The 16,034-nt window shown below is 38.9% G+C and overlaps 1 protein-coding gene across 3 annotated transcripts in view; it reads right to left on the bottom strand.

The window, feature by feature from the left end:
• Positions 1–9,821: 9,821 nt before the first annotated feature.
• Positions 9,822–16,034, bottom strand: part of LOC131721857 (cAMP-specific 3',5'-cyclic phosphodiesterase 4D-like) — a 182,645-nt gene continuing 176,432 nt past the window's right edge. For all 3 annotated transcript variants that reach the window (XM_059014949.1, XM_059014950.1, XM_059014951.1), the window contains one exon: positions 9,822–14,559. In XM_059014949.1, the coding sequence (XP_058870932.1) occupies positions 14,032–14,559 (528 nt within the window). In that variant the 3' untranslated portion in view covers positions 9,822–14,031. The remainder of the gene's footprint in view (positions 14,560–16,034) is intronic.

The following is a 16,034-nucleotide window of genomic DNA, read 5'->3' on the forward strand; positions in this document are numbered from 1 at the left end:
ACACACAGGGGTTTCTAGAACATATAACCTAATTCCCATATATGAACATACACTGCAGAAATGTTGACTTATAAACTGCCATATAACATATATTAATTTACATAGATTTTTAAAATTTAATTCACATATCATTAGAATGCATCCTTTCACATTTTAATTATGAAACATCATTTAAAAAGAAATGATTGATTTATTAATTATAGTTTACAAATTGACTGTGTAAGTGAATAATTGAATGTGTGTTAGTTAATCCAATAAAAGGTATCATCTTCTCTTTGACTATCATCTCTGGACTTATACGGCTCTCATTTCATTATGAACGATCATTGTTCTATTGAAAGATATAAATTAAAGTAGAGATTCAGCTTTACAATAAAACATTTTCATACTTTGTAAAAGTATTTGGGCACCCTCCCTTGCATTAGTATTTTGTGTGCCCACCCTTTGCTTCCTTTACAGCTTGCAGTTTTTTTTGTATTTTGAAACCAGTTCCTGGCATCTTTTTGATATTTTTTCCCATTCTTCAACACATACAGTTTTGAGTTCTGCTATCGACTCTAGTTCCTTTTTGCAACAGCAGCCTTCAAGTCAATCCACATTCAAATCCATAACTGTAATCTTCCTTTTTTCAGAAATTCCTTTGTAGATTTTGCAGAATGCTTCGGGTCATTATCCTGCTGGAATACAAACTTCTGTCCAATAAGCCTTCTAGCACTGGGTAACAAATGAGAGTGCAAAATGTCTTGATATTTTGCAGCATTCATTGATCCTTCTACAATACAAAGGTCGCCAGTTGCCTGAGGAAGAAAAACAAACCGATACCATTGCACAACCTCCACCATGTTCAACACGGCATGATGAACTTTTATTCAAATTCATCTCCTCTCTTCCTCCAAACATATTGTTGCTTTCTTGATGAAAGAAGTTATACTTTGGATTCGTCTGACCATGAAATTTGGTTGAAGAAATCATCAGGCTTCTTTAAGTATTCAATGGAAAACTCCAATCGCTTTCTTTTGTGTATTGTTTTTAACAAAGGTTTTCATCTTGGGTTTTTGCCCTTGGACATTCATCTTGTTAAGGTATGGTTGAATTGTTCGCTTGTGAATTTCTTGACCATCTTCTCTCAATTCTTGTGTCAAATCTTTTGCAGTAACCCCAGGATTTTGCCGGGCTGCTCGAACAATTCTTCTTCTAGATTTTGCAGAAATCTTTCTTGGTCTTCCACACCTGGAGCTAGTTGCAGTAGTTCCTGTTCTCCTGTGTTTGTCAGTAATAGCCACACAGTGCTTTTCAGTAAACCGAGTCTTTCTGCTATTTGTCTGGTAGTTTCTCCTTTTTCGTTTAGTTGTGTCACTGCCATTTTAAGATCGTTGCTGTACTCTTTAGTTTTAACCGTTTTTGTTGCTTTTTTAAATCACAAATCCAATTTATTTTTTAGCACTGAAATGATGATTATGTATTTATTCATTTTATAATTATCATCAGGTGTTGGTTTTCAATCAAGATAATTGTCAATAATTAGCAACGAATGGGTTTCATACAAAATATTGATTGCTCAGATACTTTTGTCAAAGTATGAAATTATTTTTTGCATGTTTTTTTTTCATTTTATGCATGTTATGTAATAATTTGTTGTTTTATTATAAATCTCAATCTCTACTTTATATCTTTCAACAGAACAATTAGAAATGATGGAAATCACTTTCTTTGTGGTTTCTCTTCTTTTTTTTTTAACTGCCCAAATCCTTTTGTATGTCCTTGTGACGGGGTACACCCTGCCCCTGTGTGTATGTGTATTATTTTGTATTTGTGTTCTATTATTATTTCAAAACGTATTGTTTAGTTTGTAAAAACACAATGTTTTCTTATTATTGTTTTGCAGCATGGATGGGGTTAAAATTCCTCGTGTTGAATGTGACTGTCTCCAGATGAATTTATTTATTGCTAATCTGGAGAGGGTCACATGTATAAAACCCCACAGCTGTGGCTGAACAGGGGTGCTGTGTTCAGGGGTGGAACGAGAGTCGAGGGTGGTAGACTGAACCGAACAATAACAATTGCTGTGCTTGCTGGTTCGACTCCAGCACGATTCCTGTTGTGTTCCGTGTCTGTTTGTTAGTCTGTTTGTTTTAGCCAATGTGCCGCTTGCTTTGTATAAGTGTTCCGTTTTGTTTAAACTTTTTATTTATTAATAAATCTGCACCCCAGCGCGTTCATTACCCAAGCCTGGTGTTGATATCCATTCACTTCCTGGCCTGACGTCACCACACGAGACGTCTCTGTTCACAATCGTTTATATACCTACCTGCACGAATACCTCACGGTGTGAGCATTTCAATTGTCTGTCAATAATTGGTGAAACTATAGGCACACGTGTGAAAATCTTACACCACTTTGTGTTTTAATTAGGCATCTTAAATAACTGTCATGCATTGTATCATTTGTGGCTATGTGTTCTTTTTCTCTTACTATTTTAACTTAACTGCATTAAACTCCTATTAATAACTCCTATCAATTACATTAGACTGTGTGTGTGTGTGTGTGTGTGTGTGTGTGTGTGTGTGTGTGTGTGTGTGTGTGTGTGTGTGTGTATATATATATATATATATATATATATATATATATATATACCACTGGTGTATTGCTTGTGCTAGTAAGAAAGCAGATTTGATTAGCAAGGATTTAGTTTAAGTGAATGCACTTTTCCAAGACTCGAGCTTGCAATACGTTTGCTTGAGCCAGTGTTTTGCTCCACTGTCAGAACCATGCTTCGAGGTCATGGTTTGGGAAATCTATTTGATGTATTTTCGTATAGAGAGTTCGAACCTCTTTTAGTCTATCTGCTGTGAACGAGTCGAAGTTTAATAATGATGTCTTTCCTCTTCAGCAAGTAGTAAACACAGTTACCAGTAGGTGGCGACATTGGCTTAAAACTGTTGATTAAAGTTATCTTTTACTGTGGAAAGCCCTAACTTTGTGTCTCATTTGAAGGAATTGGAATTGGAATATTTTAGAGACATACTCATTATTGTGATTGTTTAGCTGCTTTCATTTGAAGCCAATTTCATTGAATAACAGTGACTGCAATTTAAGTAATTTGTTGCCACTGTGAGAAGCTCATTTTAACAGAATACTGCTAATTGCAATGTTGATCAATGATGTGTTGGAATTGATTGAAATGGGATGGAGATTGGAATTGCAAACCTATTTTAAAAATGAACTGGAAATGGAATTGAAAAACAGGAATTTTCCCTAACCATGATACCAGTACAGGGCGAGGTGTTCTTTATGCTGCTCCAGGTGGCGTCAGACAGACCCAGACTTTATTTTCACTTTGAACACAAAAAAATAAGAGAAGTTCCCTCAACAGTATCTTCATACCTCTTAGTACCAGGCTTCGTCCAGCTCCTCCGAGCTCTCTGAAGTCTCAGTGTGATGCCACTTTTCATCAGCTTGTTTAGGGGTGGCCAGCCCTGGTCCTGGAGAGCTGCAGGGTCTTCTGGTTTTCATTACACCTGCGTTCCCAATAACTTAATTGAACCCATTATTTTCTTAATTGGTCAGCACTAAATCATTTTCCGGGTCTTTAGCTATTGATGATTTAAAGATACCCAGAAAGCCTGCAGGATTGGCCACCCCTGCTCTAGGTGGTCAGTCTCTGCTTGAGAGAGGCCCGGGACTGAGTAAGAAAATGTTTGCCTCTGAATACATCTCCAGCAGTGTATTATATTAATAGGTATCAAATTGCATGCATTTGAATCATTAGTGTACCAGCTGACTGTACTCTGAACAATACACACATCCTGTTCTAGGACAGGCACTAAGGACAGAAGATCTTTGACATGTTGTCATGGCGCTAACTCATGCAGTATGGAGCCTCGGGGCTGCTTTGATTGAAGCATTCAGAACTCCTTAAGGCAAATTTAGCCTGGCTGTACAATGTACAAGAATGTCTCAAGAGCAACAACAGTACGTGCAAACAAACAGTGAGCACCGAAAGCCTTTATAATGTTTCTTTTGTGTTAAAAGTGTAGAGCCACAGGCGCCCTATCGGCCACAGGGGTCGCTGATGCGCGGTGAGCCGTGGATTCCCCTGCCGACCTAAGCCCTCCCTACCCGGGCAGCGCTCAGCCAATTGTGCGCCGCCCCCTAGGAACTCTCGGTCACGGTCAGCTGTGACATAGCCTGGATTCGAACCAGCGATCTCCAGGCTATAGGGTATATCCTGCGAGGAGCGCCTTTACTGGATGCGCCACTCGGGAGCAAGTGTAGGTAGAATTGATGTACAGTGTAGTGTCTAGAGTGGTACAATTGCCTATAATGTGCCACATTTCTATCTGAAACACAATCTCATCCATCTGCAGTCTACAGTTTACAATCTGACCGAAGAATACACAAGTCACAGATCACCTGTATGTATCGCTGTAACAGGGGCACGTGTTACATACGTGGGTCGTCACTGATAATAATAAGTCAGACACAGAGCATTGGGTGTCGACACGCCGCACAGGCGTTCAGATTTAATTACAACACAGGTGCTGCCACTAGGATACCAGCAATAGCAGCCCTAGTGTCAGATTTAATAAAGAAAACAAAACAAAGCTAAAAATTAAACTTTGCCACACAAGGCGAGCGCTAGCCTCATTAAAAGGGACGTCCCGCTCCAGGATCAACATCCTGCTGTTGCTCCCGAAGTCCTGGCCTCCCAGCGACTCCGGGTCTTTACCACAGTCCTGGCTGAGCAGAGCCTTCACAGGCACCGTCTTGCAGGTGCAGGGTTCCGTTGTAGTTATCCTGCAGAGCGGACGCTCTCCTCCTCGATGTAAACAAAGCGCCCCTCTGTGTTGCATGGCAGTGCAATCACCTCTGTGGCAATGTGCCCCGCCCCTGTGTGCATTTGTGTGTTATATGTTGTATGTTGCGTTTGTTAACGTTGGTGTATAGAGATGGCTGCACGGGATATAAATGGGTGTGTGCAGCACGAGTTATTTAAGATGTAGAATTGTATTTAGGCACAAGGATGGCACATCACTTCATGTGCATTTAAAGTATTTAATATGTGAGCACGAGGTTGCACATAATTAATTCACGTGCTGGGATTCAAGTGAATAATTAATTGGTAATTGAATCCCGGCACAACAGTATATATAGATGCACGTTTTACTCACTCAGGGTTGTGTGTTCGGTGAGTGGAGAACGGGTGTGGAGAGGAGAAAGGAAAGTAAAATAACGTAAATAATAAGTGTTTAAACTCACCGTGTTTGTGTGTCTGTCTGTGCACCGTTTGTTAAGTGTTTGTCCGTTTTGTTTGTCTGTTTATTTTGGCCTCAAGTGCCATGTCCTGTGTTTTGCCAAAATAAATAGACAAACAAAACGAACAGACACTAACAAGCACGGTGCTGGTGCTTCCAGTACTCGTAGCAGTTGTTATTTTTTATTATTATTATTATTATTATTATTATTATTATTATTGCTTTTACCTCTTCACTATCTCCCGATCTTTTGCCCTGAACACACAACCCCAAGTGAGTAAAACATGCATCTATTGCCGGGATTCAATTACCAATTAATTATTCACTCGAATCCCAGCACGTGAACTAATTTGTGCAATCCCGTGCTCACATACTTTATCTACACGTGAAGTGATTATGCACCCCCGTGCCTAAATACAACTATATATTTTAAATCACGTGTGCTACACAGACCCATTTATATCCCATGCACCAATACCTATACACGCAACACATAACGTATAACACACACATGGGCGGGGCACACTGCTACAATGTCATGCTTACATGTTTGCATATATCTGAAAAACCACTTATCCAATTGTCATGAAACCTGGCATTAACTTATTTAGCTGAAGTTATTGAGAGTACATTCCGGAAGTTATCGAGAGTAGATTCAGGGGATATGTGAAGGCTTCTGTCTGGACATCTGTAGTCGGACTATATATATATATATATATATATATATATATATATATATATATATATATATATATATATATATACATATGGGGTGTGGTATTATTAGTGTTTAGAGAGTATGTGTATATATATGGGGTGTGGTATTATTAGTGTTTAGAGTGTATATATATATATATATATATATATATATATGGGGTGTGGTATTATTAGTGTTTAGAGTGTATATATATATATATGGGGTGTGGTATTATTAGTGTTTAGAGTGTATGTATTTGGGAACGGGTGTTTCAAGTAGTTCACATGCAGACTGTACCAGGGTCAGACTGAATGATTAGCCATTGAGTCCCGGCACAGCTGTATTTAAAGAGTCACAGATCTCACACTCGGGGGTGTTTGTGGTGGAGAGCGGGAGAGAGAAGGAGACATTTAAAACATAGAAGATATAAACAGTTACTACTTGTGCTGGAAGGATCAGCATGATACTTGTTTGGGGTTTGTGTTCACTGTTTTGTTTGTCTATTTATTTTTGCCATCGTGCCTTTTGTTTTGAGTGGTTTGTTTTTTTAACTGTTTTGTTTATTAAATCTGAGCACCAGCTCATTCAGTGAAGACACTGTGTCCTGGATTTCCTGGTCTGACATCACCCTCAAGCCTATCTGTGCCACAGCTACCTTACCAAAAGTGCTTGCTATGGGTAGAGCAGTGTGATTGTATGTACACTCCACTCATTGATGGGTTCTTAATTCAAGCTGCAAATGATATAGTTTGAAATCAGCCAATGTTGTTGCTTTCTTTTTCTTTTATTGATTTGAAATGTAGTTTTAAGACGTTAGGTCAGGTTAATCACTGTCCAAAATGTTCTCGAGGAAGGGGGATCCATCCACCCCCAGCAAGCAGTCTGGACCAGCATTCCAGTTCATGAAACTTGGGACCCATGCATGTGGTTATATGCATCTATTTGATTTGTTCAGAGAACTGATTGTAATGTTTAACAAACTGTGCATGCCAGTGCACACACATCCAGCACAGCGGGTCCTTCATGTTCTGAACATTGTGTATAATTTAACTCTGTACTGTATGAGGTTAGAGAGACACAACATATTTGTTTTGTAATCTTCAGAACGCCCAATAGCAAATGTATTGAGTAATTGTAATTACTATAGCAACAGCTGTTGCCATGGAAACTCGGTATTTTTTAAATTGACAGTGCTCCATCAGCGTTTTATGATTTGTGAACTTAGACAAAGAGCATGATCATTTTTCTGGCTCGTTTCATGAGATTTCCAACAAAATAGAATTAATTGGTGCAGGACCGAGCAGCAAGATATTTAGCACACACTAGTCTCACACTAGTGCTGCACCCATGGGTTGCAAAACTTTGCTTATAGGTTTAGTAATCCATTATTAATAACTGCTGGCTCCTGATCATTTCAGTAATATAGTTAACTGAGGGTAGTTCGACAACCCAGGACTGGGTTCAGGAAGAGTGTTAGTTTCAAGCCCTGATTTAGTAAACTAGGAATACATCTTTCTGCATTTCTTCATCTGTTCTGATACATCTCTTACACTAGAAGTGAATACGCTGTGTGTAGGGTGTCTCTGATTCATCACGTGCAGTTTGGGTGAGAGGACTGTGAAGTGAAACTGCTCAAACCCTCCTCTGGTCACTAACATGGTTCAGGCCAGGTTCACCTGCCCTAGTACCTGAATAATGCATGTAGGCCTACAGGTGTTGTGTCACGGGGAAAACTATTTATTAAAAACAAAAGTTATTTTCTGTAATGTTTTCTTTTGAGAAAAGTGTTCATCCACATTTAAATAAGGAGTGAAGTCAATAAGATGATCTATTTTGCAAGTTTTAGGTATGTCCTGTTTTTGTGTTCTTTCAGAATCTTCAGCCAATCAGCTTTCAGCTCAAGCAGGCTTCTATATCAAACAGTAGAATGTCACTGCATCACCTGTGAGTCAAACTCAAAATAAATCCACACAAGTGACGGCTTTTTCGTTTATCATTTATTTTTTGGCACTATTTTCCTAAAACATTTCTCAGAGGAAGGGTACCCGACAAATCATAACAAGTTCAAGGTAAATCTAATTGCGATAATGCCCTCTCGATGAAGGCTGTACTGTGTAGTAGTTGATCTTGACTTTTGTTAGCTCCATGCATAACTCCAATCACAGTCAACTACCCCACAGTACAGCCTTCATCGACAGGCACTATCACTTCATTGGAATTAGGTGGGGCGCTCTACTATGCATGGGATAAGATGTACTGGAATTTTGGCATACTGTGATTGGTTGATTTCTTATATGTGATTTATAATTAGGGCGTCTGATTTTCAGGTGACATTTTTTTCCAAATTCGGGTGAATGTTTTTTAAAAATCGGGTAGAATTATTTACCGAAGAAATCGGGTGGATTTTTAAAATATATAATCAAGAAAGAATAAATATTCGGGTAGAAATCAGGTTTTATTTAGAAAGAAATAAACAAATGCTTAAACACAGTTTAGATCCCCAACGTATGTATAGTTCCACACAGTGGGGTATGCAAACTTTTGATGATCTGTCTCTCTCCCCTCTCTCTCTCTCTCAGACACACACACACACACACACACATACTGTATATGGGTGCATTTCTCCATTCCAATCAAGTTTTATTTTGTAGTGGAGTTGCAGATATAATTGCACACAGAACATACAGGAAAACTAAACAACTTTACTCCATGCTGTTTTACAAAGAGAAACGATCGACTGTCACATCTAAATGCTCTTGGCTTAAACACACACTCATAAAACAAATAACTGGGAAGAAAAGTGTGCAAAAAAAAGCAAAAACCTTAAAGCTATGTTGCTGTAATTTTGAAAAATCTAATATATATATATATATATATATATATATATATATATATATATATATATTATATTGCACTAAGAAGCCACATATTTCTAATAGGTAAATCATCAAATCATCTTACCGTCATCGGCGCCAGTTCTCCTCTGTTGCATGCGTTTATTTATGTACAGTATGTGCCTATTCGGGGAGTTTTCAGGTTTAACCCGAATGCAGAAAAAAAGCATGGGGGGGGGGGGGTTAAACTGGGTAAAACCTGAAAATCAGACGCCCTATTTATAATGCTATGCTACAGTCAGCAACATTGCTGTGACTAGTACAGACAGACACAGGAGAGGTATTTCTCAGAGCAGAAAAAAGACATCTCGTTTAATGATGACAAAAAAGACATGTGTACAGTCATCATATGGAATACATGAATACAAACTGGTAACAAACACGTTTGGATTGTCATGGTTGCACCATTTTTTAATATACCGTATATGCTCGAAATAGCTCCCAGTCTCGACTGTTCTCCTTCATTCATGTTAGTGCCCAGTTTAACTGGCAAAGGGGTAGTAAGTACCCGCCCCCATTCACTTTTCAATCGCTTAAATTATTATGTTACTCCATTTTTTTCCAGATACGCAATGAAACTAATGAAGCATTATTGATGTATATTTTGCTTAGTGTTTATTTGTAATAAAATAACTTTTTAAAAAGTATTTTGCCATGACGAATCAAGCCTGCAAGCGACCTGCTCTTGTACGGTAGGAAAAAGCCCATGCTTCAGCTTTCCTGTTTCACAGCTGAAAACAACAGATGCCAGAGGGTTTAAGCTCCGAAGCAGCGTTTGGGGAGTGCATTATTGAAATGTTACAGGGATGCATTGCGACAAATAAATATTCATTTCAGTGGGACATATTTATGATATACTACTAAATACACAACAAACAGTGCAAACGCTACCATAAGGAGCATATATATATATATATATATATATATATATATATATATATATATATATATATATATATAAAACCCATGTGGTGCTGCATCGATGATTTCACAGGAGCCAATTAGCACCTACTCTCTAATTGATGCCCTTATCCAAATAAGGTAAAGAGAAAATCGAGCAAATAAACACCTGGGCTCTATTTTGAGCAAATATGGTAAAAACATTTCTACTCCTTCAAGACAAAGTGAATTCCGGAGGCTTTACAGGCATTGGAGCATGGTTTACAAACTAACAAACATTCAGACGGGTTGAAGACATCTGCAGAAAACCATGGCGTCCACCTTTTGAAATGTACACATGAAAGTTCAGGTTCTGGTACTGAGAATATAGGGCTCTTTACAGCACTTGTTTCAGAGCGACACATACAAAGAATAAATAGCAAACTTTACATAATGTACAGGACAATAATAATAATGATAATAATAATAATACAAGGTGTCATACAGAGTTCGCTGGTTCATAACATTTCAATGGCACCTGTTAAATGAGTGAGAAATATTGCAAAGCGCACTTCAGTGAATTGGGGTTGTAACGGTGTAACATTGTTCTCGTCTCTCACTAGCATTCTTACAGATCCCTTATTGCTGTTAACCATTTTTACTGATGCTAAGTTTTCCTACCACCACGCTATAAATTCACTTCCTTCCGGGGTTATCCTGTCATCAGCGCGGATTCAAATCAATCTGGAAGGTTTTTTTTCTTTAATTTTCACTTTCCATCTTTGTAAGCCTCTCAGTGTACCTGATTTGTTGCAGTCGTCTAAAGCCTGTGCTACTATAGGCTTGTAATATGCTCTGCAATTTGAGTGCTTGGTATACAAGCTGCTAGCCGCAGTTTTTTCCCTTTTTTAATAGAACAGTGCCCTCTCATAGAAGGCTTTCCCATGTGGTACTGGACCTGCTGCTACCATTGCCTTCATCATCTAAATAATAAGAATATAATGCTTACATTCGAAATGCTATACTGTCAATGCAAGGGCACTGTTTCATGGCATTAAAATGACACTTATTTTAATAACAGAAAGTAGGATTTGTTGAATCATTTATTTGATCTCAACACCGAAGATCGAAGTGTTGAAAGAAAGAGATTTCACTTGAGTGAAAGTAAAACAAACATCAACACAGTAAGGGTCTTGTGAGAATAAGAAGTAAGAGTGTTGTTTAAGTCTTGGTTATTACACATTGTGCACAGATTATATATATATATATATAGCTATGTACAATTGGCATACACTTAAAAGCCTGACATAAATGAGAACATTTAAATATGTATTTATGCATGGAGTGGGGAATACATTTACTGCTAGTTTTTGGAGTACGAATTCCCAAATTTACTTGAAAAAAACATTTTGGGGTGGAAATAAAAATGAATGCCATACACCATTTATCAAATGAGTAAATTCATTTTGATTGGACTTAGGCATCACAATGTGTTTATCAATACAGAATTAATATTGCTCAGTTTGTTTTAGTTTTAAATAATGCAATTGATTGACTATCCTGGGGCTGTATGTATGAATTGACTTGTTTTAGCAGTCTGGCTACATTGGGTTGGGTTACACATGCACCCCAGACAGTTTAAATCTCATGTCTCTTTGAAGATCACAGGGTATCCTTACATGTGATTAAACTTGAATCGTTTAACTTTAAAATACAAAACCAATAATCCTGAGAAGCAGAGGGGACGAGGAGACGTAAGAATAGGGAAAAATGTGTAGATTTTAGAAATTCATTTTATACATTTTTCAAATTGCTTTGTAATTTCAGATATATACATACATCACTGTGTGCCTGCGTTTGTATATACAGTTTCAAGCACAGAGACCGAGACTATTTTAGTTTTTTTTTGTTTTTTTGCATGTACAGAGCAGGGGGATCGTGACGAATTGATGTTTTTTCTATTTCAAAAGGAAGATAGGGGGATGAGTGAGTCCTGTTAGTCTGCTGGGGTCCAGGTAAGAGGGAGGGGCTGCACACAGACATGTTGTTTTTAGACATGCTGTTTTCAGACATGTTGTTGTTTTTTGTCGGCTGCAAACTGTTTCTTATTGAAAAGACAGTATTTTACTGAGCCCTGGCAAATCAATGCCAGGGCTCAGTAATGCACCTTCACACTCATTACTGACACTTCTTTGTTCTTTGTTTCATTATTTATATTTGTTTGTTTGCTAAGGTACCATGTGCAATAACAATATGTATCTTTGTAGTTTTTAGTATAGTGGCATTTACTGCACAATGTGCAGAACAGACGTGGTTTATTAACACACTGTTAATTTAAAATCCTTCCAGAAGTTCAAAACTGCTTTATAAAAGTATTTATTTCTTAAAAAAAAAAAAAATGTAATTTCTAACTTAACCGCATGTGTGTGTGTGGGGGGTAATAAACTTGATAATACATGGCTGCAATGACACAGCGCTGTGGCACGGAGCAGGGGAGGGCGATGACACATCAGATTCATTCAGAATAAGATTTTGGTAGGAGAGTGTTTCAACTTAAAAAATATAATTAAAAAAAACTAAACACAAACTCCACATGAAATTCAATTGTAACTGAAACAAAAAGCATTTCCCATACACAGGTGTTTCAGTATTAAGGAAATAGCGCGTGAGCCCTTAGCATTCAATAAATGGAATAAATTACTTCGCTGAAAACTAAATAGTGAACGATTGAATACAACTCCTTATTGGAGCAACATACATCAGAAATGCTTGGAACTATTGCAAACAATGTGAAACAGGTAAGATAAAAGGTCAAACAAAGCTATAGTATATATCATCTTCAAAGGAGAGATGACCAGGGATTTTAAATTACATTGCCATTTTTATGGTTCTGAAGTAATTTTTATTAATGACAGGCAAACGAGCCACGATCTTCAGCACAAGAAAGAGGGTGCGGTTGCTCTTAAGCCCTGTGTTGGGCAGTTTTTAGGGTGTATCATTCATTACTATTACGAGTTGTGTACTGTAGGTGGCATGGCTGAGCCCAGGTAATTGTAGAGCTACACTGGCTAGGGGTAAAGTGGTAGTGTAAAGGCAGCATTGAAGTGCACTCTGTCAGGGACACTGGCAATACAGAACATCAAAGGTATCTCAGAACAAAGGCGTGTCCAGAACTTTCACAAGCCCCTTCTTGTCTTGTGGCTCATCTTTTGGTTTCCCACACCCTCTTGGTCTGCCTTGGGTAACACAAGTCCAAGAGTAGTGCGAATTGGGGGCTGTGAATCTAGCCGTAGAAGTTCCCCCATTCACTTCCAGTGTAACACAGGAAGTGAATTTATAGTGTGGTAGAAGGTAAACAGTTGCATGCGACATACAACATGCGAGAACAATTGGCTAATGAGGCAATTATTGGTTATTGTAGCTAAAACAGCATAACAGCAAGTGACAAAACCAGTGTAAAAAAAACAGTGTAACGAAACCTAGCTTTACATAGAAAAATGAAAGTGGAGGCTCTTTATAAAATCAACTGGGTATCCCTAATTTTATAAAGACTAATACATTCTGATTTAGATGTTTAGAATTGGTTTCCCCCAGTAAATCTTCACAGAGTGACTTGAATCTGAGGGTGAATCCCTTTTAATACCCCATTATACAGTGCAGTTCTATAACTAGGGATACCCAAGAACGACTTGCTACATTAAAAGACTATATTCTGTGTTTGTGGTTCTCCTTCATAACCTGAGGTTTCTGTTGTGTGATGTATTTTTTTTGTTTTTCAATTCAGATCAGTATTTTTGGTAAAATTGCAGGTTAAGTGTAGTGAGCGTTATAATGCGTTTTCAAAAAACTTGCGGAAAGTGAGGTTAAAAAAATAACTAAATAAAACAACTGAAATTAAACGCTTGTGAAAATATCTGTTAAAATTATCAAATAGTCTTTGCGGAATTTCAGGGGTTACCTGCTACAAAAGCTCCTAGACCAAGTTTACAAACGTGTCTGTACACCAATTGAAGGAAGACAATTTCAATAGAATTCCTTTTTCTCTTCCACTGTTCACAGCCTGATGTGCCATCATTGACCAAAACCATCGCTGTGCCTGTCGTGACACCATCACGAGACATCAAGCACGCTGGTGTCATCTTCTTCAAGGATTAACAAGAACAAGTAGCTTGTATTTGTTGGTCATTAGGAAGAAAAATAAATCCTACATTTAAGGAGTTCCAAGTGAACAATTCCAGTGCAAGGCTACTGTTACAGACGGGATCCTTTTTCTTTTTGCAAAGCTGTAAATGAAAACGCGCATGTGTTATGTTCCCAGCGGAAGATACATAACATTTCCTTCTTTGTCTACTAAATAGTCCTTTTCCTCCACGCTCATTGCTCGAGTCTCTGCCTCTGGCACATTCATACTGCCACATCTGGCTAACGTTCTGCGTGCCGGGTTGTGGTTATCGACGTTCATCGTGGCTTTTGCACAGGCCGTGATGCTGTCCTGAGCTGTGGCAGCCCCCGGGATTCCTTCTCCACTCTCCGAGTTGTCTGTGACGGGCGTCCTGGAGTCGCTGGTCTCCTCGTCCACGGGACTCTCCATGTCATCCTGCTCTGTGTCGGACTCCTCCTCCTCCTCCAGCGTCAGCTCAAACTGGAACTTCTCCCCGGCCGCTCCCCCCTCCTTCTCCCTCTCCTGGGGAGGAGGTGAGGGGCTGTGCGTGATCATGCTCTGGTACCACTCCCGGTTGTCCTCTAGCGCGTCCAGAATATCCTGGGCGTCGGGGTGCACCAGGTCAGCCCAGGTCTCCCACAGCGGGTGCACGATGTAATCGATGAAGCCCACCTGGAACAGGACAAGGACAAGAGCTCAAACTAGGGATGGGCATGCCCCTATATTTTAATAATCGAATACACGCAATTTACTAAAAGATTACACTATTATACTTTACATCAACATGCCACTGGTTCAAAATAATGCTTGCATAATACCAAAATTGAGGCATACGTACAAAACATAACTATTGCGGTAGTTTTTGGCAATGCTTCAATAAAGTAGCTCTTTTTATTAACAGGACGTGTAATACAAGTACAGTATGCATAAAACCCAACTTCTGCATCATTTCCGAACAGCAATTAAAGGCAACATAAGAACGTACAGACTATAATGAATGAATACATGATGTCTTCATTGGACATCTATGAAAAATAAATACCTGTTTCCATGAAGCAGCATATCATATTAAACATGGTACATACCTCCCGGTCTTGGTATACGTTCTGCTACATGAAGCTTAATAAATAATGCAGTACAGAGCAGACGTTAAACCATTGAATGTCATTAACATAAACGTCAACAATGCTGATAGTCAATTAATCTTTAGCACTCATTTCAACCATTTGGTCTGTTATTCGCTTCTTTTGTGGAGTGCATTTGGTGGAGCAAGCTGTAATGGTTTGGTGTGGTTTACCGCTGCTTCTGCTGCTTCTGCAGGCATACTCTAAAGCCCTTTCACATTGGCATGCTCTACCTGGGTCGGAACCTACCCGGGTCAGGACCTGGTGTCATGCGTGATTTCACACTGCTTTTGATAAAGCAGGGTTGACCTGGGTAACAGACGCAAGTACACAATGCGCGTATCAATGCCCCGGAAGCAGCTTGTTACTGACGCTTCCATCCAAGCTTCTCTGGATTGAACCGTCTGCCCAAATGTTGATTAGAGCAAGTCTTTCTTCATCCTTGCTGCAGTCAGGCTCATGGTGGGTCTCAGTCAACAGAAATATGGCTAAACAGAAATGTTCCTTGCATAAGTGAAACCTTCCCGCAGGCGTGGCTGTTTGTTACTGTGTAGGCTTACGAACGGCCGTCAAGCATTTTGTCTTGCGCAACCTGGATCAAAGCTTGTCAACCCACATCACGAGGTGGGTCGCTGGGACCCGGGTTAACACAGGTACGTGGTTTCACACTACACGGGTAGGCAGAACCTGGGTCAGGACCCGGGTAGGAGTGCCAGTGTGAAAGGGGCTTCAGCCTCACAGTGAACAGAGCCATTAACCACACTAAGCCTGCTGCTGCAGTCCAGCGTATTACTATAAATAAATATTAAATAAATCTCTATTTCTTTCTATGGCTCTAAATTACTGAAGCTCCTGACAGATACAAAAAAAACCCAGCCGTTCTTAAAAGTGCCGGGTGATACCAATACTGTAACTATGGGTTACAGAGGTGGTTGGAATTGCACGTACTAAAACTAGATTTCATTATTCAATTTAATTAATACAAAAGACTACAAAATAGAGATATTTTACAAAAAAAGAGAT

The sequence above is a fragment of the Acipenser ruthenus genome, chromosome 49 (assembly GCF_902713425.1).
Source record: "Acipenser ruthenus chromosome 49, fAciRut3.2 maternal haplotype, whole genome shotgun sequence".
Lineage (NCBI taxonomy): Eukaryota > Metazoa > Chordata > Actinopteri > Acipenseriformes > Acipenseridae > Acipenser > Acipenser ruthenus.